The following is a 26,175-nucleotide window of genomic DNA, read 5'->3' on the forward strand; positions in this document are numbered from 1 at the left end:
GATGCATTTGTATAAGACTTGGTATATGACAGAAGTGTATAATGATAGTGGTTATTAATAGATCAATGTTGGAATATGTTATAGAGTTTGATTAAAAGAATGGTGTGTGTTAAGTTAACCCAGGCCAGGGCAAAGCCCTGGGAAAGGGGGGATTATTTGTGAGACAGCAGGTAGGGTACTATTGCTGTGTGAAGAGGGAACTGTTTATGGTTCCAGGCATCTGGAGGCTAGTTTGTCTGAGAGAGGATGAGAATAGGGAAAACAGTCTGTGTAAAAGAATGTGATGTTTGGAATTTATAGTAGAAACAAAGCGATGGTAAAAGTGTGATATCAAAGTTGGTTGAGCGGGAACTTCTGGATTGAACTGACCAATGGTTGTGTGGCTGTGGGGTGGGACCCCCAAAAGAACTGATGTACTTCAGAGCTGACAATATTCTGTTGTCATTTGGTTGCTGGAGGATCCTGAACTTCAGGTGAGCCAGGTAAGTGACTGCAGTAGTGTTGTTGAAAAACCTCAGGGCAGTTGAGGCTGAAAAGTAGAATCTGCCATCAAAAGCATCAAGGGGCCTGCCCTCCTTATCTATTGCTGCGGACTGTGTTTTTCCCAAGGATCTGGATTGTGATGCCTCCATCACTATGGAGTTGGGAACAGGGTGGCTGAACAGGCAAGATGCACCTTTGGGATACAATCAGTACAGATTTTCCAATCTTTTGGAAGTGGGGAACAATGAAGAACTTTCTGCCAGGAGTGTTTCACCCTCCCTGAAGTTGAGGGAAGGGTATTTAGGTAGAAAGCTCTTAGGCGTCACTGAACTACAAACCTCAGAATGCAACACAAGGCAGCTAGAGCAGTAAAAGTGAAATAGCAGCACTATAAGAGTGCAGTGCAGTAATCTGGTTAGTCTACTTCTCTAGTTATTTCCCTATTCCAGAGATCAACCAGGGCTTCAACAGGATCATCTGCCAAGGCAGCAGGAAACTCGCCAAGAGCCATCAGGAATCCTTCAAGATCCAAAAGCCTCCTGGGATGGACTATTTTAATGGGTTCCCTCACCCTTGCAGATATTCTAAGCCCCAGCAAGTCTAAATCTGACAAAGTGATCTGTCCGTGTCAACAGAGCAGTAGAAAGTCCTTCCATTCACAGATCACCATCATCCTCTCCAGTACAGAAAAGGTCTAGACTGTCCAGCAGCGTTAAGTGAGGCCAGATACCAATTGGGACAGACCCATGGTTGTCATGGTGGACATGAAGTCCTGAACCACTCCCAACATTATAGACTGTTAAAATCAAAATATGTATACAATACAACAGATTTCTGGATAATATCCATCTCAACCAAAAGGGAGTTTTACAAAGCATAAATAATATTAACAGTAACCAATTCAGAAAGCAAACTTTAATCTTACTAACACATAAACATTCCCTAATTATTTAACAGGAGAAATAATCTCAGAAGTGAGTAACACAATGATAAAATACAAATAAGTAACACAATATAATAATAAAAAGTACATGCAAAATAAAGAGGGAAAAAAGTAACCAAACATCGAAGTTCTTCACATATACAAATAAGATAAAAAGGAGAACAATATTATTAACCATTAAGAAAAGACAGAGGCAAAGGTGTCTAGGCAAATCACATCTGAAATGGACAAGGCTCATGCGTGAAAGCTATTGGCCCTCCAGATTGCTGAAAACCCAGCGTGCCCATCCCAGCAATGCTCTTGATATCCTGTAAAACAAAAAGAGGAGAATGTATGAAAATGGGAGCACTGTGGCTGGGGATAAGATGGCCATTTCTGACTGTCACATCCTATGTTCAGAAAAAGACTTGGTTAGCCTTTCTACACTTTAAACTTCCCTTGCAATCTCCCTATTTATTCATGCATTCAGTATCCCACCTTTTTCCTTGTACAGGATCTAAAGCAATTTACAAGCAATTAAAAAATGGGTACAGCTTAAAAAATTTTAATACAATAGTTAAACTAATGGCAGCGAAGTTAAAGAACAAAGTTATCCTGCTCTAACAGCAGCTGACACTGTTCTTTGAGCAACAGTCAAAGAAACACTTCTGGACACCATTAATTTATAACCCTTTCCCACTACACTTCAAATTCAGCCACCTAGGTAAGGTACTAACCTTGTAGAGCGCACTTGAGAGCAAATTTCAGGTGTTGGTGGCTCATATGTACCACGAAAAGGAGGTCTTCTCACACGTTCCTGCAAGCAAGGCAGGGAAATTGATCACATTTGCTAACATGTAATATTTTTGAAACTTTACAGGAGGGATGGGGAATGTGTAGCCCTCCAAGATGTTATTGGACTGTGACTCTCATAGCCAATGGCAAGGGATGATGGGAGCTTCAATCCAAATGAGCTGAGATACAGAGGCTACATGATAAACTCCCTTTCAGTCAATGTAATTAATAAAACAAAGTGCGACATGTTACAGTAACCGAATCCTAAAGTCACTGTTGGCAAAATAAAACATGTAAAACTGGGAGTGCAAGGGTTAGAGGTCAGAGGTTTACCTGCTCTTGAACTCCAATTTGTTGTTCTGGATTTCCAGTAGTACCTTCTGCTGTCCCTTGCTTCATCTCTTTTTCCCGGCGTGTCTCTGTATATTTGTAGAGATGTTGGACTCTGTTGGACTCCACTGTTGGACAATGCTGGACTTGAGTCTTCTCAGTCCGGCTCTTCTTGGGGGTGCTTACAAATTCTAAAGGCAGTTTCCAATCCCGGACTTTATCTAATGTGTTGGATTCTACAAATGCTTTGGTAGAAGGGTATCCCACAGATTCATGTTTACCCTCATCTAGAATAATCTGTTTCCTTTTCACTGCCACACCTTTTCTTCCTCTATCCAGAGTTTCTCCCTTAGCTTCTGTCACCACCATTTTATTCTTACATAAACAATGCATATTATCTTCCAATGTATTTTCAAGCAAGGGTCCAAGAGAGGAGTCATTCACCATGGGAAGGTTGACAGGAGAGAGACCAGACACAGTGGTGTGGGAATGCGAATTCTTTAGTTGCTGACAACAGGGAATGCTCTCATAAGTACCTGACATTTTGCTGGTGTTATGTGCATTGTTCAGTTCAAGAGGAATGGAATCACAACAGTCAGGTTCCTTGGGTGATGCTTTCTTCTGAGAGGGAAACAGTGGTGGAGACACTGCCTTTGCTGATTTAATCTGCTCAGAATTACAATGGAATCGATGAGCACAAGACTCCAGGAAATCTGGGGTGCAGCTGCTGGAACATTGAGTCTCTTCCTCAGCAGTTCTGGCCAGAGGCATCTCCTGTATGTGTGGAAGGCCAGGTGGGGTGCCAGATATGTCTGTCAAAGTACAAAAAGGGAAAAAATATTTTTAAAGGTACACATGAGTGAAAGACATGAAAACATACCTAGAAGCAAGCTATGCTAACCTTAGCAAACATGTAAGAGTATTTGTGCCACAAAGTCAAATCTACAAAAGAAGACTGCTATTTGTAGAAACCATCCAGCATAGTGTAGTGGTTTGAGTGCTGGACTACAACTCTGGAGACCAGGGTTTGAATCCCTGCTTGACCATGAAAACCCCACTGGGTGACATCTGCCAAACGGTGACGGTAGAATTCTGCTGGAAGACCTACAGAGGCCTAGAGAACTGTTCTCACTGGAAATCTCTAAACCCTCCAGTGCAATTACTGGCAGACATTGACCATAGTCATGCTGGACCTAGAGAATCCTATAAACATATTAATCAAATCCGTAAAAGTCAAAGCCACAAATGTGGAAGACTCACTGTATTATCTAATAATGGCATGCCAGCCACGGCTTCTTGGGATCATTGCTTCTGGGAAGCATCTGTAGATTTCTCTAGCTTGGAAAAGATGCATTCTGATATTTTATGCTTTAAACTGCTTTAAAATTGGTGGTAGGTTGAGTACAACTGCTAGGTCTGTGCTACTACAGGTTCATCAGAACACATCTCCCCAGTCTCCAATGATTCTCTGTGGAACTGGCTCTTCTTCCCCCTTTATATCAGTCTCTATTTACAGCACAAGTCCAGAAACATAACTTCGACATAAACTAAGACCTGCCTTTATGTATAACTATTTGTAAGGCTATATATTTTTCCCCACTTTGACACTCTCTTTCCACAATGGTGTGATTGTATGCTCCTATGGGAAAAGAGGCTAAGCTGATGGTAGCAACTCGAATGATAGCATCTCCCACGTGTCACAAGCTTTTGTTGAGGAGCCAGACTAAATGTGCAAAACAGCTACTGGCCAGTAGCAGTGACACTGGCAGAGCATTTCTCAGACACAATAGCAGTAACTTTAAAGGAACTAGTATTGTGCAGAAAAAGCAATGGTAAACCACCCCTGAAGCCTGTTAACTTGAAAAACCTATGATGAGACAATCCAAAATGAAACAAGAGATAGTTCCAGAAAATGCAAGTCCAAAGCCAGAAGGCAATGAAACAAATATAAGGGATAAGCAGAGGATGAGTAAAGCTGTCTCTAATTATACAACTGGACTCAGCTGCTGACATGAGAAGAAGTGAAAGAAAAGTTGGATAACATATGTAGTAGGACCATGGAATGTGAGATGAATGGATCAAGGAAAGTTTTTTGTGGGTTTTTCAGGCTATGTGGCCATGTTCTAGCAGAGTTTCTTCCTGATGTTTCGCCAGAATCAAGGAAAGTTGGAAATCATAAAACAAGAAATGGAATGCACAGCTACAGTGTTTTTATTTCCAGAATAAAACACTGTATAATTGTGTGATTGAAAAATGTCCAACTTCAGCTAGTTGGACATTTTTCAATCACACGATTATACAGTGTTTTATTCTGGAAATTAAAACAAAAGAAGAAATGGTGTGGTGTCAATCATAGAATCTGCCAATAGAGTAGGAAGACACCACAATGGCTATCAAGTCCAACCCCCAGCCAGGCAGGAATACACAATCAAAGCACTCCAAACAGATGACCATCTAGCCTCTGTTTAAAAACCTCCAAAGAAAGGAGATTTCCACCATATTTCAAGGCAGTGTGTTCCACTGACAAACAGATCTTGCTGTCAGGAAATTCTTCTTTATGTTTAGGTTGAATCTCTTTTCCTGTAGTTTGAATCGATTGCTCCAGGGTCTAGGTCCAAAACACACTGCAGAAACAATCCAGTTTGAGACCACTGAGGAAGAAACTGATCACGCAATTTACTGAATTTTTAATTCTCACCAGGAGCAAAGATTGACTAAATTGAAGCTGGTGTATTCTGGACATACCATAAGATGGCATGAAAAGATAAAAATGTTTGGTAAAGTGGAAGGTAGCAGGAAAAAGAGGAAGACCACACTAAAGGTGGATTGATTCAATCAAGGAAACCACAGCCCTAAATTTAGAAAATGAACAGCAGTTGGCAACCAAGGATTCTGAGGGTCTCTCATTCATAGGGTCACCATTAGTCAAAGTAGAGATGACAAGCAAATTATAGATTCATTTTTAATAATAATAATAATAATAATAATAATAATAATTCCCCCTTCAGTCCAAATGTCAGGATTGTATGCCACATAAAAATTTTCACTCATAAACCATTTGAGTAAGAAAATGAGACAGTTACTAATAATGACTTTAAAAATGCCCTGGGTTGAAAATGAGAATCCAACTATTTTTTTCTCCATCCCTATACTTGTCCAGGCCAGAAGAGATCTAATTTACTACCCCGATGATCTTGATGATATACTTCTATTAATATGGCTTAAGAATGCTGTTACTATCATTTGCATCACTCTGCTCACATTCAACGTGTGATATTACTCACCACTGGAAGAGGTCAAAGTCATTGCTGGACATATGTCCCAAGGATTTCCTAAGGAGCCATCCAGACTTTCACTTTCCGCTAGCAAGAAAAATATGGTAGTTAACTCTCTTCACAAAAACCACATACCATGGTCCAGTCACCATTGTCACTGAATTGAGCAGTGGATATTCAGGCATTGCAAAAGATCTGGTGAGCCATCTCTTGCACAGAGAGAACCTTTGTCATCAAAATAGGACAGAACCACCTTCCCAACCTAAACTTCACTATGGTACAGCATGGAAAGGCTTTCAAAATCAAGAGAATAATTTTGTTAAGATCACCTGCAATTTGATCTGATCAGGAGGTCTTCAAAATGAGTTTCTGGAAATGAGTTTCAAAATACTGAAAAGCAAGGACAGTGCTAGATTCGGGAGCTAGTTACAGAGAATGACCACAACCTACGTTGGGTGTAAGACTCCACTGGCACAGTTCTGTGATGCTCCTGCTCCTAGAAGGCAGCTTTCAAGCCCCAAGTATGCTGACCTGGCCATTTACTGGCCCAAATTTGGGAGAGCAGTGTGTGTGTTCTGGAGCTAGATGAAGATAATTTTTTTACCCTCCTAGACTACCAGCTACTCAGTAGAGATCCAGAAGAGCCTCTTTCTCTGGTTTCAGAACTGCAGCTGGGATGGGTACTGTCTAAATGCATTTCCTCCTCCCTCCCCTTCTGGACAGTGTTCCTGAGACTATAAAGCTGTGTTTCAACATTGCACAAGGAGGTAGTGGACACCTCCTTGTACAACATAGCCTCTCAAATAGACTTGAAATTAAGTAACCCTGGTATGCATATGTAACCAAAACAATTCCCACCAATGAATACTTTGAGACCACAAGCATAGCATGGATGCTTTTATGTGACTGATGGCCTGTTCACACACGCACACACCAGAACTCACATGACGTTAAGTTCAGCCATATGTAGTAACTAACTATTTGCCACTGTCCTCTATCTAAAAATACCTATGACCAAATCTTATGCTGTTCTAGAAAGTTAAATAAATGTAGTTCTGAATGTGTTCATCAAGGTCTTCATCACATAAGTTTTCATCCCAAGACCCAAAAATAATTGGGTTCCAGAATGCACCTCACTTACAATAAACTGGTATGAAACATGAAAATCAGCTGATTTTGAAATGTTTTACAGAGTATCAAAATACTTATAGTCAGTTCAGTACAAGCAGTGTTAAAACTTGCGTCCTACAATTGGATAAAAAAACCACTGGTCGCTGCTTGATTGGCTGCTTGCTTGATACTTACACTGAGTAAGTTAACATTGTTAACACCAAATGCAATTATTATTATTATTATTACAAAAATGCTGACCAGTGGATATCATGATTATGAATAAAGTACCCAGTATCTAGAACAGGACTGGGAAACTTTTGAGTTGATAAATGACTACCCCACCATCAATGGCCTGATTTGCTGCAGTTGACAACAACTGAAGTTTAACAACCCCAGGAAGGCAACAGTTCCCTAACCCTTGATGTAGTAGTCTAATCGTTTTGTTTTCTCTGACTTCAGGAAAAGCTCAACAGAAAATAGCAATGCAGAACTAAAGAAACTTCTGAATCATGCTCTTTTCCTTTACAGAGAAATTTCTAATTGTGCCATCAGAAAAGCTGCTCTGCTGGCTAGACCACAAAAATCAACTACTTCTACTTACCACTGAAAAAGGACACAGTACTGCGGTCATCATCTTGGGTGCTATCATTAGTGTCAGGAACAATATGACAAGTCTCTGAAAAAGATTATTGGAGTTTCTATGGTTGCTCATCCAGAGGACATGCTCCAGAACCATCAATTTCAACAACCATCTTGGTTTGCTCTACAGCTGTCTAACAACCAGCAAAGGAGCGCAAGATGCAGAGCAATGCATGAAGTCCAATTTTCTCTTTCTCACATGGAGATTCAAAATCCAAAAGAGAAAAAAAAATCTGCAATGAAATAATATAGCTAATCTATCTAATGTGTGCAACAGACAGCTCCGAAAGTCTGGCTCTATGCTGCTCCTTTGAGAGCTGGATCAGGGCTGCGGCAACCATATGCTGCGGCCCTGAACTGGTATTTTTTCAGCCCAAAAAACCCCCAGTAAAATGCCACTCCTTTTGGGGGTGGAAAAAATGTGTAATAAAGAAAAAATGTAATAAAGAACTAGGCATATTATATCATTGCTTATGGGCATGCAAATTAGTCAAGAATTACTGTTAAAAGATAAATCAATTCTATATTAAAGATGAAGTTGCAGGTCCATCCAGAAGCCTATTTATTAAATATGCGGGAAACAAATTTAGATAATAAATTTGGTAAAATCCTATTTTATTTAATTACCACCACGAGAATAGTATTAGTACAAAAGTGGAAATCCAAAAAGACTCCAAGTATAAAAGAATGGGTCATAAAATTATATGACACTATAGAAATGGATGCACTAACCCAATTTTTAGGTGTAAAGTGACAAAGAGCAGAGGAAATGAATGGACACCAACTTTGGCTTATTTGGAAAAAGAGTGGGGAAGTTTAGCTACAATTAGCTTTTAAAATGAAGAAAGAGGTCTATATGTAGGAGATACAAAGGTTATAGTAAAGTAGAGGGTGAGGGGAAATGTGAAGAAGTGAGTTACTTGAAGAAAGTATTTATGTGTAGTAAAGTGAGAAGGAACTTAACATTGATTTTGAAATGAAATAGCAAAATGATAGGTAATTTGAATACTATGATAGATCAAGATCCAATAGTAGGAGAGCACTGTAAAGGTATATAGATAAGAAAGATAATAAAATAGGATATATAAAGCATAGAGAGAGTTATTTGAAAAAATTATAGGATTACACAAATGGATCAACTGTATAAAAGATATGAGTTATTATAAGGTGATAACAGGAAATATTGAATACAAAGACAAGAAGGTCATCGTACAATACTAAATAATCCAGCAAGGGCAAGAAGGATGTGTGGCAAGAATTAAGACTGAAGAAGAAAGTATGGGTTGAAGTGAGTTAAGAAACTGAAGGTAAAAGTAAATTAAAGAAAGTGAGAGAATGTAGTATAGATACAAAAGTGACATAAAGGAATTTTGGAAAGGAGATTGTGAGGTAAAAAGAGAATAACTGAAGGATACGGATGGAGAATAAGGTTTGAAGGGAAAGTAGGAGATGAGACAGTAGAGAGGTAAGAGGTGAGATCCTTGTACTACAGATAAATATTTTTGTAAGATATTAATCCACTGGAAGAAATTTCTTCTTACCCCGAAATGGTTTAAGGATGACACCGTGAAGAAATTATCTGTTGTATTCAGTATGTTTAAAATGTGAAGGTATGATTGTAATATTTTAAATTTTAATCAATAAACTTTTAAAAAGGAAGAAAGAAAAAAGGTGCCCTTTCTACTGTAGCTTTTCGGCGTTTCTGCGGCATGGCGCATGTAAATGCTGTGCCACAGAAACATCATGATGCCGCCCGCTGTGTGGTCAGTAAAGCGGCATGACACCAGCTTGGGGGCAGCACTGGGGCATGCACCATGCATACGTCATGCCCCCATGCCACTCCGAATCCAGCATTTTTTGCAGGTCTGTTTTGGCCCCAAGTGTGGCTTTGAAAATGCCAAAGAAAATAATAACATAACCCAATGGCCCCCAAACATTTTTGGATTACTGACCCCTTTTCTCTTGGGCAACCACCCTATGGCCCTCCGACGTGTGCCGCCTTGCAGCAAAGACTACACAGACAAAAGATGTCTTGGTTGCTACTTGACTGGCTGCTTAGTCTCTGCTCCCTTTGCACCCTGTTACTCTGGAACCAGCAACTGAGCAGCTGGCTGAGCAACAATCAAGAACCCTCTCACCCATGTCAGCCTTGTGGCAAATGCCAGTGCAAACAAGAGGCCTCTCAGTCAGCTGCTCAGTTGCTGCAGGGTGACCAGTTGCAAAGGGAGGAGCAAGGAACACTCTCAATCCTCTGTTGGGGCAGAGGAGGGTGCAGCCAATGTGTGTGTAGGGATTAGAGATACCACATCCTCTGGACTGCAGACTGGTGTGGACAGAGAAAGAGAGAGATTTAACTATAAGAGCTGCACCAAGATGAAAGACTCTTTCCAAGAATTGACCCCAGATACTCCTTCCCCTGAGATGTGTCTTTCCCACACAGCTTCAAGTGCCGCCACCCCCCAAAAAACCACTGTTTCCTCTGCTACCTCTTCTCTCAGCCTGTCCGATGAAAGAAAGTAGGAGTAGCACCACACCTCCAACCTGCCAGCCAAGTCCCAGTAAAGCTCACAAAGCTTAAGCAGGGCCCCAATTTGAACACTCCCGTTTGCCGCCACTTCTCCCCCACCATCATGTGCTCTAACTCCTTGCTCCAGTCTGTCCCAAAATGGGGCTGCTTTGAGCCAAAGAAGCAATGCCTAGGTTGGGAATTCCTGGCACAAAAGGATTTCATCCTGTTCCCATCACCTAGCATCAGCGAGTGTGCAAAACATTTACTAGCATAAGTAACTGTGATCTTTTAATGACAGCAAGATGTTAGAATTCACAGGATCCACATAATGGAAATACCAATATCTTTGTAAAGCCTAGGGACCAAATATAGCTGTTTCTAGTAGCCACAAAAACAAAAAAATCTCCACTTCATAAACTCTTTGTGAACTCAAAAATGTTTTTATAGTTTGCAAAGAAAAGTATGGTATGGAGTTCTATGGATTGTTGATACTCCCAGCATAAATAACCTTTCTATGAAGATCACTGGCAGATCATCTTCACCCATGGACTAGAGCAGGGATGAAGAATTTATGGCTATTTATGTTGTCACACAACTCCTATGGTTTGGGGCTACTGGTTTTCCTAGCTTGGGCTTATGTGAGTTCAAAAGTCATCAGCATCTGCATGGCCACTGATTCCCCACCCATAAAACAGAATAATCTTCCTCATGGTTACTCCAACACTCACTTTGTGGGTAACACTTGCGAAGTATTTCCTCATTTTCTGCACTGATTACCAAGTGTTTTGCTGGTACTGTAAAGATGTCCTGGTGCACCTGAAATGAAAAATGCAAATTGGTTTCTTCATTACACAATCATAGTACACACATTCTCAATCGATGTTTAACAAGACTTTCTCAACTCCCCAATAAACTAAAAATGAGTGAACCCTGAAGAGCAAGTATAAGCCAGTTAGTGGCATCAAAATTTCCATCAGCTCTATTGATTTGAACCAAAGAAAGATCCAGCATCAACTTCATTGTCAAACATAGAAGCATTACCAGTTTTGATACTTAAGCTTCTTAGTCTACCAGCATTTAGACACTTCCAGAGGGTTAATTTCAGTTAATATGTCACAGCTATAAACAACTAACAGACCTTATCTTGTTTGCGTTCCACCTGCCATTTGGTTTCAGGATATACAGCCAATTGCTCAGAATTAAGCTGATTGGTAGAATCCAATAAACTGAGGCAATCCTTGACATTTTGTTTTAAAGTGTTGAGTTTATCCTCCTTCATCTCTTGCAGTACTGTAGAAACAGATGATGGTGCTTAAAAAGAAAAAAGACAGGCATACAGTAAACAGTTCATACATACCTTATGGACAAGAATTTCATAAAACTAGACGCCATCAGAAATAAACCAACTTAAAAACTAAACAGCAGAAATGCGTTTCCATTCAGCTTTTTGCAACTGCACTGACCTAAAGGTATATAGCTTTTCATAGAATAATAGAGTTGGAAGATATCCCAAAGGCCATTCAGTCCAACTCCATTCTGCCATGCAGGAAATCCAAATCAAAGCATCCCCGACAGATGGCCATCCAGCCTCTGTTTAAAGACCTCCAAGAAGGGAGATTCCACTACACTCCAAGGGAGTATGTTTCACTGTTGGACAGCCCTTAGTGTTGTTTTAAAGTGTTGAAAAACAAATAAAAAAAACCACTAAAGCATAAAAAAGAGAGAAAATGGGCTTTTATTCAATGACAGAGTTGCAGAAATTTATTTCATATCAGTGAACCCCAACCCACTCACTCAACTGCCAGTAGTATTTTATCAAAAACCCTCAGGCACTCACTACATACCAGAATTATGCAAGGGCTGCAAGGCAAAGCTTTTCCTGAAATATGCAAACAAAAGAGAATCTGGAATTAAACACTGTAGTAGACTTGTAAAACCTTCAAACCTACTTCTTATTTCCTAGTCCTGGAGTGGTAAGCATGTAGCCCTTCACATGCTGGTGGACTGCAACTCCCAGCATTTTCACCAATGGCTATGCTGGCCAGTAACAGAAATTGCAGTTCAACAACATCCGGAGGACAACCTGATTCATACCTTTGTTCTAATCCTTGAATCCTTCCTGCACATCTCAATTTATTTTTCTTTTTTCCATTAAAATTAATGAGAGAAATATACATGAAATGAGAGTGATTACATGAACACTGGAAAAAACTATCAGTGGACACCACAAAGAAATTGGTGTCTCTGTGTGTGATTGATGGAATATGATGACTACTGGTGGAAACTAAGCAATATCTATCAGTTAAAAAGTCTCGTTTTGGTATTGTGTAGGCGTTTTTTCCTTCCATATCCTGTACATTCACTTAATGCTGAAGCAGGATCAAGAACTCCAAAAACCATCTCTCTCTAGATGGGAAACTATGGAAGGCTGGAGGGGGGTGCACTATCTTCCCCATGAGATCCTGAAGGGCCATACTTTTCCACTGCACTTGCTCCCATACACACAGAAAACAAAATATATTTTTGCCCAAACACCCTCAAGGTTGTATGGGGGCATTTGGGGGCTTTCCTGGACAATTTTATGGTCAAGAGAGGGTTTTTAACAGCGGGAAGCAAGCAGAATTTCTTGTTCACGTCCCATTTCAAAACAGGCATAGGGAGGCCAAAAAATGTGGTGGAAATGTGCCCAGTGGATACTTCAGGAGATTTGCAAAATTTTTGCAAGAATAGCTTTTGACCCTTGGGAGCTCCAAGAAGGCTCCAAACATGGTGGGAATGCCCTCTACCCCCCTTGAGTGCATTTGGGGGGGCATCCTGAAGGAAATCATATTTTAAATTGACCCCTAGGGGCCACCAAAATGGCCCTGTGAGGAACTACACTTTGCTGACCCTGCTCTAGACACTCAGTTGTGGGAAGGCATATTCATATATATCAAAACACTTCTTTCTCCCTGGGGTTCATTCATCCCCAACCTAAACTATCTGGTGCTGGTTTTTTAGGACGTTTCCATTGTCCAAGCAACAGAACAAAATTGAAAGCAACTACAATTTATCCAGCTGCTTCCATAATTACCCAAACCACTAAAGCAGTGGTTCCCAAACTTTGGTCATTCAGATGTTTGATACATCAGCTCCCAGAATTCCTGGCTGTTTGCCAAGGTGACTGGGACTTCTGGGAGTTAAAGTCCAAAACATCTGGAGGACCAAAGTTTGGGAATCACTGCACTAAAGGAAGGAAGGAAGGAAGGAAGGAAGGAAGGAAGGAAGGAAGGAAGGCATTAGTTTTCCCTCCAGCCCTCCCTGTAGGCACATATGTAGTATGAAGTGAGAACTTAGAATATTGTATACTCTGAATAAAGGCTCTAAAAAGCTTTTGAAATCCACAAAATGGAAAATGGAATGTATATTGCCTCCCACAATAATAGCCACTATTGCTAAAGTTATTCCTAACTTTAAACTTACCCACATATCAAGCATAAAAAAAACATTATTGAACCTCATACTTACTGCCACACTTCTTTGATCTTCTGCAGCACAGATGGCTCCCGATTGCTAGAAAGAGATGATAGCTTAACATTCCCAACTTTTCACTAGAGTCAAATGTCAGATAACACAACATCTGCCACATAGGATCACACAGTATTTTGTAAGAGAGGCTTTACAAACAGAGAAATATTACGATTAAAAAAAATTCTAGAGTTTCTCTAAGGAAAGTGTCTACATACCCAGCCTGAAATTAGTTTATTCTCAGGTTTGAAAGTGACTGAATTCTATAGATGACTTACTACAGGGAGGGAGGGATGATGGCCTTCAGGGGAGGGGAAATCTTACGCTAATGCCTAAATCTTTTAGTACAGCACAACATTTGAGGAACTTCAGGAAGGGGAATGTTCTGGTAATACCTATTTCTTTTGAATCCAGCACAACAAACTGGCAAACAATTAATGGGACACTGGCAGAGGACCCTTTAGAGACAACCACAGTGACTCCATAGGTGACTCTTAATAGCACTGTGCAGAGGGAGGCAAGGGCAAACCCCCTCTTGAAAGTCTTCCACTATGCAAACCCTATGATGAGACAATCCAAAATGAACCAAGACTTAGGGACAGGATGCACACAGTGAGATAATAGGGCAGAGCAGAGCACAATTATGAGTAGAGATGTGGCTAATGATACAACTGGACTCTAAGCTAGGATGCAAAAAGGAAAGTCCGAAGCTGCACAACACAAATGATAGGAACATGGAATGTAAGATGCATGAATTAAGGGAAGCTAGACATGGTAAGATATGAAATGGAATGCCCCTAAACCTTGCAATACCTGTGGTGAGAAAACTAAAATAGACAGGAACAGGACGCTTTGAGACAGATATGTACAGTGTTTTACTTAGGAAATGAAAATCTAAGGATAAATGGAGTGGCATTTATAGTGAGAAAAGATATAGCAAAAGCAATCAAAGATATAATGTAAAGTCTGACTGAATTACGTTAATAAGACTTCGAAAAAAACCCATCAATATAACCATAACCCAAGTCTATGCACCAACCACCGAAGCAAAAGAAGACGAAATTGCAAGTTTCTGTGCTGGAGTCCAGGATAAAATTGATCCCACAACAAAACAGGACTTCTTGTTAATAACACATGATTGGAACATAAAAGTAGGAAGCACAACCACAAATCTTGGTGCTTTCTGATGTCAGTAAAATGTGGTATGGGTTCATATAAATTCATTTGAATGTCCTTTTGGGTTTCCTACCATGAGCTCCCTCTCTCTCTCTTTGTATGTGTCTTTCTGTCTGTCTGCCTACTTGCTGTCTGTGTGTGTTAGAGAAAGACAGATAGCATGCATAACAAAGATAAGAAAAGGTCTTACCAGTCCTGTTGTTTCATTTCCTCCTTCTTTATGGGTATCACCCGGAAACAACTAAGCGTGAGGTAAAATTCACAATCCTCCTAAAAGCAAAACATAGGCACAGTTAGAGATATTGTGCCTGGATAAGGCCTCAGCCCAAACAAGACAAACCATATTCTCCTCAAACTTGGTGTAACAGCACTGAAATTATGGTAGAACTCCACAAGTCCATCTCTGACATCCTGTATTTTAAACATATTATGTCCCCCATAATACAGTGGGCCCTCCACATTTGCTGGGGCTAGGGGCACAGGCCCCCCGTAAAAGTGTTAAAACTGCCATTTTAATATATATATTACCTGAGAGAACTTCTCTGGGAATCTCTAGATCGTCCTAGAAGGACCTACAAATGCATGGAGGAGGATTCTCTCTGGGAATATCTAGGTCTTCCAGTACAACTTCTTGCAGACATTGACCACAGAGTTGCACTGGAGGAACTAGAGATTCCTAGAGAGAACATATTAATAAAATCCATGAATAATCAAATTGGCAAAAGTCAAAGCTGCAGATGTGGAGGGCTGACTGGATATACTTCAAGGGCCAGAGCAAGATGACAAAGGAGTTAACCCAAGCTGCCTTGATGCCAATGACTGGTAATTCTCCCCAGCCCCAAAATGGAACAGGGAAAATATTTGTGCCCACTGACTACATTTTTTATTCTTTCCTGGAAAGCCACCACAGACAGGTCCTCAGGGTCTCAGTGACCACCACCAGTCTGTGGACCCTCACATTGAATACGACTGCATTAGAACATTTGTGTACTTTTAAAAGTCAAAAACAGGAACTTCTTTAGAGTTTCTAAAATCAAAAGAAGGAACTAATTATCCTGGCTGTCCTAAAACATGGTTGAATTCACAGAGATGCAAATCTAAACAGGAATTAAGCACTCCAAACTCCAAACCCAGATAAATGGATGTGTCAAGTTTTGGTTTTGCCTCTGTTTAAATATACATTTAGTTCTTTGTGTCCCTAGATATGAACGTGACAAATTTTGGTTAATTCTTACTACAAATTAACTAAAATGAAGTCCTCACCTGTCTCTACCTGAGAGGCCCTGAAGAATGCTCCTTCAGGAAAGGCAGAGATGTTGGGGGAAGGAAGGCAACCTTCAATCTATTAACCTTTCGTAATGTAAAAAGTGCTGGAAGGGAGGGGAATTAAAGAATTGGCTTTCATTAACAGAGGGAAAAATATACACCTAAACGGCTTCTTTTGTGTCCTGAGTGACACAGCCTTGCTCTTTAGCACAGAACAGCTCCTGTTCTCTGCTAAAGACCAACTGGGATCTGGAATAATAATAATAATAATAATAATAATAATAATTATTATTATTATTATTATTATTATTATTTATACCCCACTCTTAAATCTTGTCTGTGAAACACCACAGCATCATACTGTCCACCAAGAAAGACTCCTTTTTAGAAATGCAAGGGCCATCGCAAATTACCTGCCCTCCCCCACCAATTCATAGAAGAAATACGGGCCCCAAATTCGGAGTGGTTTAATCACAAATTATTTTTTAAAGGGAGGATGGGGAATGATTTTGTATTATTAATTTTCATCCTGCCTTATATCAAAAAAAGGCATGCATAGCACTAGCTAAAAACATTCCGATAAACCTGTGAACAGACTGGTTCAGAGACAATGGTGCCAAACACACTGCGGAAATAACCCAGTTTGACTGCCCTGGCTCAGTGCTAGAGAATCCAGGGAATTGTAGTTTGTTGTGGCACCAGACCTCTCTGGCAGGGAAGGCTAAATGTCCCTCAAAACTACAGTTGCTGTTGTTCTTGTTCTTGTTGTTGTTATTATTATTACACTGGGTCCTTGTTATCTGCTGGGGTTTGGTTCCAGAACCCCCCATGGATAACAAAATCCGTGGATGTACAAGTCCCTAGTAAAATGGTGTGCCTTATATAAAATGGGGGGAAAAAATCAAGATTTGCTATTTGGAACTTATACTTTTTTTTAAATATTTTCAAAACTGTGGGTGCTTGAATCCATGGATAAAAAATCAGTGGATAAGGAGGGCTGTATTATATAACTGTATATAATAATGTAATATAACTGTATTATATTTATTTGTACCCTGCTATTTTCCCAGAGCGGCTTCATAATATTAAAAAAAAAGCCAAACCGTTGAGCCAGGGCAGTTAAAGCGGTCTCAAACTGGATTATTTCTGCAGTGTGTTTTGGACCAAGACTATCTGATGACATTCTTGGTTGATATATGAATCTGGGTTTCACAAATCCAAACCTCTCAAGGATTTCTAACTTTACACTTTCACAAGAAACAGCTGCCATGTGTCCTTTTTGTAAGAGGAGAGGAGAGCCTTGACTCTTCTTCCTTAAAGATGGCGGACATTCAGAGTTCTAACAATCTCCTCAGCAAACGTATTCTCTTTGTACAGAAAAATAATCCCCATCTGGGACAAGGAACAAACAAAATCCGCACCCAAAAATGGTGCCTGAAGTCCTAGCACAAGTCCTGATAAGTAAATGAATTTAACTACCACAGATCCTAAACACACCAACAGAGCCCTCAGGCTTCCCGCCATTTTGTGTGAGGAGCTGCAGAAGCTACATGAGAAGCCTCTAAGCGCCTCTTTTCTGGACCAATATCAAGCCAAAATCTGGATTTAATTTCTGGAAATGAAGAAAACACTAGTTCTAGCCAAAGGCTTCCTTTGCCATCATACTCTCAGTCTGTATTAACGTGGAAATATAGGAATTTTTGGGATTTAATTTCTGGAAATGAAGAAAACACTAGTTCTACAAGACAATTAATTTTAAAATTCATTAAGCATATAAGGTTCATTGTTGAACTAATTTGTCTATTAAACATGCATCTATCTGCACGTAAACAAAGCCGTATTTCTGAAGCAAGCTTTTAGATGGAAATATATGTTGTTGCAAGCCTCCAGTACCATGCAAAAGGAAGAATGCCATTTTAAGATGGCACTTGCCAGCTTCCATTTTTATAACCTGGATGATGGAATGGAGGGCATGCTTTTCAAATTTGCAGATGAAACCAGATAAGAGGGGTAGCCAATACATTGAGAGTCAGTGTAGTGTAGTGGTTTGAGTGTTGGACTGTGGCTCTGGAGATCAGGGTTCGATTCCCTACTCAGGCATGAAATCCACTGGGTGATCTTGGACAAGTCACATTCAGCCTCAGGGGACAGCAATGTCAAACCTACTCTATTAGTATTATTATTATTCTTTATTTATATAGCGCTGTAGATTTGCACAGGGCTGTACATAAAAACAATAAATATAAAAGAGTAAACCTGCCTATGACTTACAATCTAAGAAATAATAGGATAATACATATAAAATACATAGCAATAGAGGAAATGCTCTGAAGAAATCTTGTCAAATAAACCCCATGATAGGGTCATCTTAGGGTTGCCATAAGTCAAAAACAACTGGAAGGTGCACAACAAACAACAAGCCAATATCCCAGAGCACAAAATCAAAATCCAAAATGACTATTGGCAGAATTGTATCCATGGATACAAGCATCCACGGCTTGAAAATATTTTTAAAATATATGTTTTCCAAGAAGCATACCTCGATTTTGCTATTTTATATACGGGACACCATTTCACAATGCCATTGTATTTAATGGGACTTGAGCAACCACAGATTAGCCTGAAATATAATCTGTCCCGTGTCCTCTCAAATGAAAAACATACCGATTCAACCCATGAACATTAGAACTCAATATGGCAGTGTAACTATTAACTCAAGCTATTAAGACTATAAATTCCATTAGAGTGGGGAAAGTGAATGAACCCTTTTTGTGACCCCCATGATATTCCCCAAAAACCTTGGGATGTGGCAGGGGGATATTTCTCCATATTTTGGACACCGTGAACAGGTCTTTTTATCCAACAGGAAGTGGCCTAGGGGTTGACTTTCAAGTTACCTGCAATTACACAAAAAAAACAACCCTCACCTAGCCCTAAAACGGGGCATTGGGAGGAATGGCTCCCCCGCTTATACCAAGGGCCTACTGTATTTGCATTTAATTTTAAAGAAATAACTATGAAATTGTATTTTTGAAGCATGTATCTAACAAAGAAAAGTATAATGTAGATGGTGGACATAAAACACATCTATCTTTCTCAGAACAAAAATCCATTCTGATAGGGATCAATGACACACACTTCTGAATTCCTCTTTTACCCAAACTAGTGCACCTCATCCCTAGAAAAATATCAAGAAAAGAAAACAAGTGGGGAAATAATGTACTGTATTTTCTGGCGTATAAGACTACTTTTTAATCCAGGAAAATCTTCTCAAAAGTTGGGGGTCGTCTTATACGCCAGGTGTCATAGGGCAGGTCCTGAAACTTTTGAGCCAGACTGGAGAATTTGTGGTTGCCGCATATTGCGGGGGAGAGCTCAAAAACGGCCGTGGACGCATCCCCACCATATGCGGCGACCGTATGAAAGCAGCTACAGCTCTGATAGTCTTGGAGACAGGGAGGGCTGGGCAGACAGGGAGAGCTGACCAGTCCAGGCAGGCTTTGTATACAACAAGGTTTCCTGCTAAGTACCTGCATGTCATAAGCATTTGAATTAAAATTACCATACTGAGATCAAATCTGATGTTGTTTTTTTTAATTTTTATTTGATGTGCGTTGGAAGAGGGGTAGTAGTCTTAAACGGCGAGTATATCCCTAACTCTATATTTTAACTGGAAAAGTTGGGGGTCGTCTTATATGCCCGGTCATCTTATACGCCGGAAAATACGGTATGTAACATTTTAAAGGAAGGAGAAACTGTGTTAGAGACAGGGAGTTAATAACTAGTTGAATTTGTCTTGCCCACAAAATTCCATGTTTCCTCCATCCCTGCACATCTAATAGATACATCAATGATTGCCCTTCTACAATTCCAGTACCATACAAGTTAACCAGTCTATTCAGTCTCCAAACTATCCTGAAGGTCCAGCTTCCTATTATTACTGCATAATCCCCTAGCAGGTATTAGAATTTCTTTAATATGTAAGATCATCAAGACACATTACTAAAGTAACAGAATAAATGCACTTGCTCTCAAAAGCAAGATAACAAAAAAAAAGCATATGCCTTACCACGTTAGTTGCCTCTTTAAAACACACTGTATAATTCTGTAGGATGATGAATTGGCCAACAATATTGGAAAATCCGGCCTGTGGTAGAGAGCTAAGAGTCAGAGAGAAAAATTAATGGTACTTCAACTCTAAGTTGAACAGCATACATAACCTACAACGAGGGGACAATCAAATAACTCATATGTTTCAGAAGGATATTCATTTAACTTAATTTTCTGAGCTATGTTTTCTGAGCTATGTTTCCAAGACACATATACTGCACATATTCATATATATGTCTAGAAGTTAAGTCCAAAAATTGACCTCCAAAACCTAAGTCAACTTATCCACAGGTTAATGTAAGTATAGCAGGCCCTTCATGTCCACTGGAGTTTGGTTCAAGAATCCCCACGGATACCAAAATCCATGGATGCTCAAGCCCCATTATTATTATTATTATTATTATTATTATTATTATTATTAAACTTTATTTATATAGCACTGTAAAATTACACAGCACTGTACATCAAATCATTTAATTAGACAGTTCCCTGCCTTCATGCTTACAATCTAAGAAGACACGACACAAAAGGAGAAAGGAATGGTGGGGGGGGGGATGCAATTGTATAGTAAATTAAATGCAATTGTATAGTAAAATGGTGTCCCTGATATTAAATGGCAAACTCAAGGTTTGCTTTTTGGAATTCATATTTTTTTTAATATTTTTAAGCTGTGGATGCTTGAATCCGTAGATAAGTAGGGCTGACTGTACCGTACTTTAACGCTTATCAATACTTATCAACAAAGGGACCATCCCTGAGTAGACTGGCAAAAGGCATCTGATTCCATCCTGGGAGCACTTAAAAGAACTACCAATTCCCCTGCTCTCTCTGCCAAGGAGCCATTTCTGCCCTTTTTGAATGTGGTGAAAAGGTGGCAATGGCAGCTTTTTGGCACGTCCCCTCAAAGGAGCGCCAAGAGGAATCAGGCTTTGAAGGATCTGAATAAGACATCTGTATATATGTGTCAGCTTTTCTGGGTTAAAAATCAAAGTTATTGTATTAAAGGTCCAAACCACAGCACAAAATAAGGGAATTCTGGGAACTGTAGTTCTGTGAGACATTTAGCCTTCTCTGTCTGAGTCCTTGGGCCACAATAAATTACAATTCCCATGATTCCATAGCTTCCAGCTGGCTTGAGGCATGTGACGTCTAAATGCCATGCCCCCAAATCGCCCCAAAGCAGTCCGGCATATAATTGCTGGCTTGCCATCCATGATTTGAACTTCTGTGGACAACAAAACCTGGCTTTCTCATTGGGCATGTGGCAGTGCAAATGGGAGTGTGCATCCACTGAAAAGAACAGGACTTAAGGTCCTGCGGATAGCAAGGGCACACTGTAACTTGTTTTTTTGTTTGTTTTTTTGTTTTTGTTTTTATTTATATACCGCTATTCCAAAGATCATAGCGGTGAACAGCAAGTAAGCTAATTTGCCCCCAACAGTCTGGGTACTCATTTTAGCGACCTCGGAAGGATGCAAGCCTGAGTCGAGCTTGGGCCCTTTTGCTGGTCTTGAACTCGCAACCTTGTGGTTTTGAGTGAATGGCTGCAGTACGGGCATTTAACCACTGCGCCACCAAGTGATGGTTTTTGTAGCTCTTCTGATTTTATGCAACAAGTAATTCACTTCCTGATCCACTAATGAAGTTCCTCAGATAAAACTGCAATTTTTTTTTATTTTTTTGGCTTTGACACGCTTGAAGCAATGGCTCAAACCTCCAGTAACTGTTTCCACACAAAAAATAGATTGTATTTCATGAGCAACATGTTGTATTTTTCATGCACTTTGGATAGCTTCTTTAAATTTTGGACTAAAATCCAGAGATACAGCAATTCTTTACTCCACTGACAGTGAAACTACCAGTCACCACAGCAAATGTACGTGCATAAAGGGACCCCTGTTTTTGGAACTGGTCCAAGGTCCATCCTGGCCTAGCTAACACAGGGCTGAAATCGAACTCCTGAATACGCCCGCTTCAGGGTGCCATTGGCGTGTGGATCGTGATGATGCCTTGAAACTGTTCAGAAGCTGGGCAGCCCCCTAGACAAGGGCGGCTTCAAGGTGCTTTGGCAGTGTGGCGTTTATACAAATTTGTAAGAATTATTATAACTCCTGTAGGAAGCATTTTCTCACTAAATTAATTTAGGGAGGAGATATCTCATCTTAAGTGTGATCCAAAGTGCAGAAAAAACAAGAATGGAGAAGAATCTAAAATCAGCAATATATCTAGACACAATCAAGTTTCCTTACAAAGACCTGTTTAGACAAAATGCTAAATTTCACCCAATTTCCCAGGTACACAACAGCACCAGAATTACATCTGTCTCATCTAAGAACACAGAGCAAAGCTTAAAACTGACCGTGTTGTCATCTGAAGAGCTCTGGCTTCAACAACTACCCGGATGTAGTGGCTCTTATCGGCAATGCGCAGAACAACTGCTGCACATTCTTCACCAGGAAGTAAAGTTTTTCCATCATTCAAAACCTAGTGGAGCATTTGCACAGAAAAGGTAAACAATACCATCAGACATTTTGAACAAAGTGAAGAAACATGGGCCAAAACTAGTCCAGAATCTTTTGGGGTTTTTCTTAAGTGGTGGTGGGGAGAAATTTGTAAATTCAGAAGCCACGGTAAGGATCATATAAAATAATCGGCCAATTGACTAGCCTATTACCTGCTGGATTGCTATCTTTTTCTTAGAGGCAGGTTAATACATTGTTTTCAACTGAGGTTTTTATTTGATAAAATAATGTGATCACTGATCTTGTTTTGTGTTTAAACTGTATTTTTAATATTTAATATAAATATTAATTAATATTTTACTTTTACTTAACTGTGGTAAACTGAGTCCAATAAACAATAAATTAATACACCTAATAATAAGCAAATGTTTTAAGAGTTCCCTATTCATCCCCACTGAGAAAAATCAGAGCAGCCCACCTTCAGGACATGTCCAAATTGCCCATCTTCTCTGGCTTGAGGCGCTTTGTACTCTTGCAGAAGATTCACAATCCAAGGCTCCACGTAGTTTAGCCAACTTCTCTTTCTCTGGTTATCCTCCCTATCCGAACTGGAAACAAAATGTCAGCCATATCAAATGATGGCAGGAAATAATAGGACTGGAATGCAACAGAAGACTGTGCAAGATACCACACTTGCAACCTTAGCTCTGGTTGCCAATCTCTATGGCTGAGTTGGGAGTCATTCAGCCCTTCAAGATGTTTCTAGACTGCAGTTCCCAGCATACTATACCATCAGGCATGCGGGCCAGGACTGGAACCTAAAGCCCATCAACATCTGGAGGGCCACCATCCATGATCTATAAGAAGCGTTCGTGAATATTTAATAGCTTTGAACAAAAGACGTTGCTTTCTGTATCAGAATCCGGACTGAGGATTCAATAACAGCAATACAGTGGTCCCTCCACATTCAATGGCCCCTGTGAACGTGGATAATTGCAAATATTCTTTTTACCTCTCTAGGAATCTCCAGGTCGTCCAGTGAAACCCTATGGCCAACATCTGCGAGAGGCTGATCATAGAATCATGTTGGAGGACCTACAAAAACCTAGAGAAGCGATTTCTCTAGGGATTTCTAGGTTCTCCAGCCCAACTCAATGGTCAACTCAATGGCAGAGTTGTGCTGGAGGACACAGAGGTTCCTAGAGAGAACATCTTAGCCGAAACAGCAAATAAACAAATCCACAGAAGTCAAAGCTGCAAATGCGGGGGGCCAACTGTATAGGAAACAGGCCCCCAAGAAAAGGAGCTAAAGGTACAAAATTTCCCCCAGAGATATTATTCCTTTCTCAAACTAGGCTTGCTGTGTTGTTGTGGTTCTTCATTTGCATTGGGGACTCAGACAAAAGGATCCTGTTCTCTCCCAAGCAGAATAGAAAAACATGTCCAGGCATGGATGCCCAAAGGGGTCTCACAGATGTTGTCATGCATGGTGCAACGGTCTGAGCCTTGGACTATGACTCCCAGAGACTGGGGTCCATGAAACCCATTGAGTGACTTTGGATGAGTCACACTCTCTCAGCCTCAGAGGAAGGCAATGGCACACCTCCTCTGAACAAATCTTGGCAAGAAAACCCCATGATAGGTTCCCTTAGGGTCCAGAAATGACTTGAAGGCACACAACAACAACTAACAGCTGCCTAATTTCAGCATGGCTTAGTCTTACAATTGTCTTACTCAGAGCAACCCTGTATTTCCCTCCAAGCATCACATCTTCCTTGTGAAAATGGGTCAGCCGACTTGCACACTAAGGAGAACTTACAGTTTTCGATGCCACTTTAAAGCTTCCCATATACAAACTGAATACCCTAAAAGCCTGATCTTGGAAGCTAAGCATGGTCAGCACTGGACAGTACTTGGATGGGAGTCTGCCAACTAAATCCGAGGGGCTGTGGGCTGGATTACAGAGGAAGGGATTGGCAAAGCCACCTCTGAGTAACATTCCTTATCCATGAACACACCATGAGACCCATGGGGTTGCCATAAGTCGACTGGCGACCTGAAAGCACATAAGAAGCATTTAGCCTTCTCTGCCAGAGAGCTCTGGTGCCACAATAAACTACAATTCCCAGGGTTCCCTAGCGCTGAGCCAAGGCAGCGAAAGCGGCCTCAAACTGGACTAGATAGAATCAGTGGTCCCCAAACTGTGACCTTTGAGGGCTTTTGGACTTCAACTCCCAGAATCCCAGACTATTGGCCAACATGGCTGAGGCTTCTGGGAGATGAAGTCCAAGAGCTCTTAAAGGAGCGCTGCTTTGTGGATGTTGCTGTACTTTGTGTTCCTGGAGGAGTTTGTTGGAGACACTCACCTCCCCCCTGGCAAGGCCCTGGGCGGCTTTGGATTCATACGTGCGCCTCAAAACCCGTGTCGAGCCGAGACTCCGTCGCTCTCCTTGGAGGCGAAGCATAATAAGGAGACAGAGGCGGCCTCACTGGTCATTTCCCGCTTGCAGCTTCGACTTCCTCGGAGTCCCCTGCAAAGGCAATGGGGCGCCACTAGGGGCGCCTAGGAGCCTCAAAATGGCGGGCGGAAGTGCGGCTCAGAGTCCCGCCCCCGTTGCCATGGCGACGAAGAAAGAAACTACTAGGCCCAAGGAGGCCTTGGCCCACTGTTGCTACTTAATGGCGTCACTCTGGGGGTGCAGACAGCACCAAGTGGCACCCAAAAGAATGGGGTTTGACTCCACTTCTCCTCAAGCGTCGACCTTTGGGCAGAAATGGGCCGTAGCAGCATTCATCTGCTTCCCAAACTGTGGGTTTTGGACTTCAGCTCCCAGGAGCCTCAGCTATGTTGGCCAATAGCCTGGGATTCTGGGAGATGAAGTCCCTTCAAGAGCACAGTTGGGGGGGCACTGATTCTATACCAGTGATCCCCAAACTGTGCCCTTGAAGAGGTTTTGGACTTCACCTCCCAGAAGCCTTCAGCCATATTGAACAACAGTCTGGGATTCTGGGAACTGAAGTCCAAAATCCCTCAAAGGACACAGTTTGGGGACCGCTGATTCTATGCCAATGGTCCCCAAACTGTGCCCTTGAAAAGGGTTTGGACTTCAGCTCCCAGAAGCCTCAGCCATGTTGGCCCATAGTCTGGGATTCTGGGAGCTGAGGTCCAAAATCCCTTTTAAAAGAACACAGTTTGGGGACCACTGATGGGTTTAAAAGACGGTGGGAATGGGGTGATGCTCTGTGGGAGAATCACAGGACTCCTATGGAGTTTATCACTCCACAAAGGAGATTGGGAGTTTATCCGGTGAATATCCCTGGGGAAGATTGCATAATTACGCAAAATGATTTCACACAAAAGGCTTTTTTATTTGTGGTTTTTCCACTTTCAAGGGGATCCTGTCTCCCTAGCCCCAGCAAATGTGGGGACCCACTGTAATTCATATTTCCTATGCATCTGGGGAAGTAGACTAAATTCTATGAAAGCTCCTGCTGCCAATTTCTTTCTTTCAGTGAGTCTCAAAGGTGCTACAAGATCTCTCTATGTACTGATACTACAGACTAACACAGCTATATCTTTGAATCATA

General features: G+C 40.9%; 2 protein-coding genes across 5 annotated transcripts in view; one reads left to right on the plus strand and one right to left on the minus strand.

The window, feature by feature from the left end:
* Positions 1–1,383: 1,383 nt before the first annotated feature.
* ACD (ACD shelterin complex subunit and telomerase recruitment factor) lies at positions 1,384–25,165 on the minus strand. 4 transcript variants are annotated; one of them, XM_089476891.1, is made up of 14 exons: positions 24,954–25,165; positions 23,066–23,195; positions 22,485–22,609; positions 20,085–20,175; positions 14,940–15,019; positions 13,574–13,618; positions 11,911–11,945; positions 11,205–11,377; positions 10,795–10,882; positions 7,520–7,594; positions 5,815–5,892; positions 2,534–3,342; positions 2,143–2,222; positions 1,384–1,734 (listed from the first exon to the last, which is right to left on the minus strand). In XM_089476891.1, the coding sequence occupies exons 1-14, from the start codon at positions 24,989–24,991 to the stop codon at positions 1,674–1,676; spliced, it is 1,908 nt and encodes a 635-aa protein (XP_089333017.1). In that variant the 5' UTR covers positions 24,992–25,165; the 3' UTR covers positions 1,384–1,673. The 4 variants fall into 4 exon arrangements, with proteins under 4 accessions (XP_089333017.1, XP_089333018.1, XP_089333019.1 ...); XM_089476892.1 differs by lacking the exon at positions 7,520–7,594; XM_089476893.1 differs by lacking the exon at positions 5,815–5,892.
* The window catches only part of PARD6A (par-6 family cell polarity regulator alpha), a 29,922-nt gene continuing 26,339 nt past the window's right edge, over positions 22,593–26,175 (plus strand). Inside the window, exon 1 of the mRNA XM_089476899.1 lies at positions 22,593–22,634. The gene's annotated coding sequence lies outside the window, so the exon portion shown is untranslated. The remainder of the gene's footprint in view (positions 22,635–26,175) is intronic.

This window comes from Sceloporus occidentalis, unplaced genomic scaffold, assembly GCF_023333645.1.
Source record: "Sceloporus occidentalis isolate IW3139 unplaced genomic scaffold, rSceOcc1.0.p SCAF_10, whole genome shotgun sequence".
Lineage (NCBI taxonomy): Eukaryota > Metazoa > Chordata > Lepidosauria > Squamata > Phrynosomatidae > Sceloporus > Sceloporus occidentalis.